This window comes from Excalfactoria chinensis, chromosome 2 (assembly GCF_039878825.1).
Source record: "Excalfactoria chinensis isolate bCotChi1 chromosome 2, bCotChi1.hap2, whole genome shotgun sequence".
In the NCBI taxonomy this organism is placed as follows: domain Eukaryota; kingdom Metazoa; phylum Chordata; class Aves; order Galliformes; family Phasianidae; genus Excalfactoria; species Excalfactoria chinensis.
In genome coordinates this window covers 77,514,004-77,519,514 of record NC_092826.1, presented here as the reverse complement: position 1 = coordinate 77,519,514, position 5,511 = coordinate 77,514,004, and the positions used below count along the sequence as shown (strand labels likewise).

The 5,511-nt window shown below is 38.3% G+C and overlaps 1 protein-coding gene across 1 annotated transcript; it reads right to left on the bottom strand.

The window, feature by feature from the left end:
- Nucleotides 1–685: 685 nt before the first annotated feature.
- Nucleotides 686–4,128, bottom strand: LOC140247732 (ovalbumin-related protein Y-like). The gene is given in 10 exon segments (XM_072327609.1): nucleotides 686–891; nucleotides 894–1,083; nucleotides 1,362–1,517; nucleotides 1,599–1,741; nucleotides 1,959–2,003; nucleotides 2,006–2,075; nucleotides 2,895–2,922; nucleotides 2,924–3,021; nucleotides 3,381–3,431; nucleotides 3,961–4,128. Coding segments are annotated over 10 exon segments (1,155 nt in total).
- Nucleotides 4,129–5,511: the final 1,383 nt, after the last annotated feature.

Here is a 5,511-nt window from a genome sequence, read left to right as displayed (position 1 = left end):
GAAGCTTTTATTAGAATAAATAGAAAGACCATTAATTAACATTCACAAAATCAGTGATATGTCACTGGGATGAAAATGGGAAACTAATATCAGTCGGGAAGATGTTCTGTTTGGAGATGATTTAAGAAGAAATGGTAGACTTTCTGTATGCTCCCTCAGAAAAAATAAATGTTACACAGCCTTAAAGTATTTGCAACACAAGTAAGTCCAAATGGTTCACTGGAAGACAAATGGTCTGCTGAAGTTTGAAATTTCATCTGCAAGTTGTCCAGGCTTCAGTTCAAAGATGCCTGCCCAGCCAATTCAATGGAAAGGACCAGGATTTTCCTGAAAGCTGTGTTTATTTCAGAGAACTCCTAGAGAGAAACCAGATTCTCAATAATAATGGCAGGATTTCACATACACACATGGAACAAAACCAACAACAAAGCACTGGCCCTGTTTCACAAGTTATTCAAGAACACTGGGATCATATTCACCTTGGATATGAGTCCTGACTGAAGCTGACAATGAATTCCTGCACATAAGGATCTGAAATTTCACATGCTTCTTCAAGAATATCTCCCTAGAAATTAAAGGCTTTCCACTTGGATAAAATATTGAATTGAGATTATGCTACAATGCTACAGTAAAGAGGTTTGATTTCTGAGGGGAAGGTAAGCATTATTTCCAACTCTTTCTATTTTTAGGGAGACCAATATCTACCAAAGAATAGAATAACATTGGCTGGGTTGTATCTGATCAAGAAGAGGAATGGATGGTCAGCCCTAAACACTTCTAACTCAAGGGAATGCTTGATGTTTCCAATTGCCCCTGTTGAACCTGCCACCTCAGTGCCCTCTTCATTGACTTCCATGAATGCCCCATGGACAGCATCAGATATCATCAGGTTACTGAAGAGATGCCAGTCAGATTGGCTGAATGGCTGAACAGGTCGGTCATTCCCAAGGCCATTAAGACAGATGTGAGGTTATATTTTTCCTCAGTCTTTATTCGGGGCAGGTACACTTGCATGCTCTTCTTTTCCATTGCATTGGCACTAGTCCACTCTCTGAGTTTTTCGAAGTTAATTGTCTTCTCAATCTGCAAAGAGAAGGAGAGACTGAAACACATAAGGCAAGAGTACAGTGGCCATAACAACTGCATTAATACCACTTGTTACTATTCTTTTCATTTATTTGTGTGCACAACAGAAGTGACACTTAAACTGATATCTATTTGTTTATCCTTTATGCTTCCTCCTAACTATAGCCTACATATCATTTGTCTCTATCAGCACAGCCAGGGGGTGAGAGGACAGCCAAAGGCAGCCAGCTCTCACTGAACTCAGAACTGGTTGCCTTTCCCTGACAGGGCCATACCTGCTCCAGGCCAGAAACCTCATCAGGCAACAGAACCAACATGCTCATCTCTCCACCAGCTTATGGGAGCTCCAGGATCTTCATTTTCTCCTCAGACAGCACAACCACATTAAAAGTATTGTTCAGACACATCATTTGTACAGGTTTGCTTTCTTGCTGCAAAGCAGAAGCATGATGCAATGTGATCAGGGAGCAGCTTTTCTTGAATTATTCCAGTAGTTGTGCCCATGTCCCTACCTTTGTCATGCTGAAGGGCATTTCCCGAGTGTCTTCTTTATTAAATGCTGTCTTCCATATCCCTTTGAAGTAAATGGTGTTAATAAAGACCATAATTGTACCAAAATTGATGGAGCTTGATACAAGCAAGTCTTTGATCTGTCCTATGAAAGGGAAGCAAAGCAGTGAGTGCTAAGACACAGCCTGACTGGTTAGCATGAATGTCTGCAATAAAGGGCATGTTGAGTTTTGCAGGGGTTTGCTTTCATAGCAATAATCAAGTGCTGTTCCTTGATGTGCCTTTTCATTTTGAGGAGAGGAAGACAAGGGTATAGATTACAGTAGGTAGGAGAAAATATCAGCTATTTTTTTACTTCTTACCATTTGTCTCTTTTTCAACCCAGGAGTTTATGAGCTGCCTTGCTTTTCTGCAGCTGTTTTGAAGTTAACTTCTTCCACTCCTCCTGTATAGAACTTCCTTGCACAATTTAAATATTCCTATAAGCAGAAGAATTGTGTTTGACTGTTCAGAACTTTCAAATAGAAGAATTTGGAATGCAAAATTAATGAAATGGAGAGTGATGGTTAAAAGAAGCTTCTATCCCTATGCTTGAACAAGTCAAACAGCTCTCTTGCTGCAACTGAATCTTAAAGCTAGACAAGGCTACTTCACATATTTAGATTTGACCCTTTTGTCTTTAGATAGGATTCTATGTTAAAATTCTGAAATACTTTCTTTATTTTACCATAAAACCTTCTGCTCTGCAAACATAATTAAGGACAGAAAATACTCATCTTCATGCCCACCATCTCTTTTGAATTCTGTATTCCTGCATTCCTACTTTTAATTTCAAAATCAAAACTTTCTTTAAGTGAGATATTTTGTGTCTAGCTTTAAAAAAAAGAGGAACAAAATATTTTTATCAGTTTCAGTCCTCATGCTTTCAAGTCATTTTCCTCCCTTACAAATCACCTTTTTTCATTAAAAGACAATTTTTAGTGAATGAACAGCAATTTTGATTGTTCCCTCTAGCTATTGCTGCATGGGCATATATTAGAGAGCCACAGAATCACAGGGACTGGAAGAGATCTCTGGATGTCATGTAGTCAAAGCCCCTACAGGTTGCTCAGGAAAGCATCCAGATGGGTCTTGGTATCTCCAGAGCCTCTATGCTATTTCCTGACCCCTAAAAGCCACAGAAAGGTTTGGATTCATTCTGTGGCCCAAACCAATTCCAACTGTGGCTCACAGTAGTGCTGAGTCCCAGTCAAGCCCAGTGGGCAGTCTCACTGAGTTAAAGTCACACTTCAACTCACCGGAAGAACTGTGAATGTTTTGTCAACACAGTTTGTCAGCAATCTTGAGTGAGTATGTAGCATTTGGCCTGGTGATTTCTGAGAGGAACTCCTTGAACAAATTGTGGATGTGTTCAGAAGAGCCACACTGAGGTGATGACAAGAAAACAAGATGATATGTCATGTTAGTTCCTCCTTATCCAGAAAATCAGACCCCAAAGGGCTGTCCCCATCAGTAAGTCAGGCCATGGTGGAATTCACCCACAGACCTGGGCTGATAATGGTGCATTAAACAGGCAAATAAACCTATCTCCAAGTCAGTTTCCCCGGCTTTAAACAAGCGTGAGTTATATCCTCTATCCTCTTTATATCCTCCACATATGTGCTTGGTTTGAGAGCATTGCCATCACGTTTGACACTCTGAAACTGCTTGGAGCAGAGGCAGAGTAGTTCTAGTTTTGTCCTGAAGAGAAAATAGGAACAAATGGAGAGAAGTTATATCTTTACCTGAGAGTCAGTGGTGCTTCCAGCTCCTGTAATGCTATCAAAATGAAGAGCCTGCAAGAGAAAATGCCAGTGAGAAAAAACACAAGCATTACCAAAAATGTTATGCATTTAAAATTTACATGTGGTGTTTGGGGTAGAGCTGTTGGCTCAAAAACAGAAACAAAAAAACACACAACAAATGCTAGAATAGATGAACTAAAAGGCTATAAGTGAGCTTGCAGCTGGTTCATACTTCACATCACGTTCTGAGAAACTGGAAGTAGCACTATTTGCTTAGATTATATTTTTTCCAGTTAGTTAACTTAGTTGCATATTATGCACTGTGGATAATATTCTCTCTCTTACCTTCCTCCAGAGTTTTATCTTTTTAATACAAAAATAAAAAGTATGGAAAAAATATGATCATATTATCTGGAAGATGTCAGAATTTAGAAAAGAATAATACAATTCCCTGTCTCATTATCCACCTGGTGAATTGAAACGTGAGTGCCTCTTGAGTAGATACTATGTTATTGCTTAGAAGGAATAACAAGAGGAAGTAGAGTCCACTGTCCACTTTACACCAATGTAAGTAACTTACCTTCTTCATCTGAGATTCTGTGTTACCTCTTGCCCCCAAAAAGACCATGGCCAGGGCTGTAAGAAGGCTCAGAGGGGAATACAAGATGTTCTCATTGACATGATGATCTTTCATCTTGTTGAAAACATCGAAACAAAATTTTGTATTTGTTACACTGATGGAATCCATTCTGAAATCAGTGCTGTCTAAAGCAAACATAAAATGTATTAGTTGTATTGCAAGGATAAGTCAGTGCACTTGAATCTTTGTACACATGCACAAAGTATTTCAGTATTCACATTTCAGTAAATAGAATTCAGTAGTGTGGATTTAAAAGGCAGTTGTGTTCTTGGATTTGTGAGCAATCAAAACCCTGTGTAGCTACCAGTTATGTGTAGGCTGGTGACTGTTTTATTTGAAACTTGAGTTATCCTCTGTACACGTGCACTGTGTTGAAAATATTGCAAAGACTTGCCTTGAAAGAAGCTCATTGACAATCATTTCTCATCTTGTATAGAAAACACACTGATTTGTTCTCGGTCTTCATCCATCTGCAACTCCAGACCAGGTTCTTCACTATAGTTGTCAACATCACTTTTAAAACCAGTTAGCAGATCAGCCCTCTGTGATGCAAACTACAGTTACTGACAATATACAGTGGGTAGGTCTGGAAAAACACCACAAGTTTTTTTCTGGAAGTACTTCACCTTCATGTATATGGAAGCTGGGTTCTTATACCAACCACTTTATCAGGGGTCTCAAACCTCATCATTACCTCCTTCTTAAAAATAGATTAGGGAAATGGAAGCACTGTGATAGAAAAAGATAAAGATTTACCAAACTCATCTGCTTTATGACAAATGCCAGTTAACTAGTACATGTTCCATTCTTGGTTGACTTAGTTATGCTTCACTTTTCAAAGACTGGTCTTTAATTTTATTGGCACCTTTATCATAAAATCCACCTTTTAATAAAGCAGAGATTGTTTAGTCTTGTTTCATTTGCAGATACTTCACATCTTCAGTATTTATACATTTTTTTTCTGCCTTTTTTTTTTTCCTGACATTCTTGTGCAATTTTCCCTATAGTTTTAGCACGTAGCATTTTATTTAACAGTGAATGAAAAAGAAGCTCTTTAGTAGAAAAGATGACATAGAATAGACAACACAGTGCTGTAAAGCCAAGTGCTTATACCATCTATGTCTTCCCATTTTGTCACAAGCAGAGAGAATCTTCCTAGGGTGGAATTTCCCAAGCACAGGGGAAATCCAAGATATTCTGCCAAATGTTTCATTGTGTGTAATCAGAACATTCATGTGTTCCATCTCTCTCTTAATTGACTCACATATGTAGATGATGTATGTCAAGCTTTTGGATTATTTACTGCTTCCACAAAGCTTTAAGCTCCATCTATGATCTTGTTGAAAAAACATACTGTTGAAGCAAATGCTTTATGCGTATGTGTGTGTATTTTTTTGTTTGTTTGTTTGCTTGTTTTAGAATACATAGAAATTAATTTGCAGTATGTTGTTGTCACCAGACCATGCTGCATTCTTTAATTTCATTCAGGTG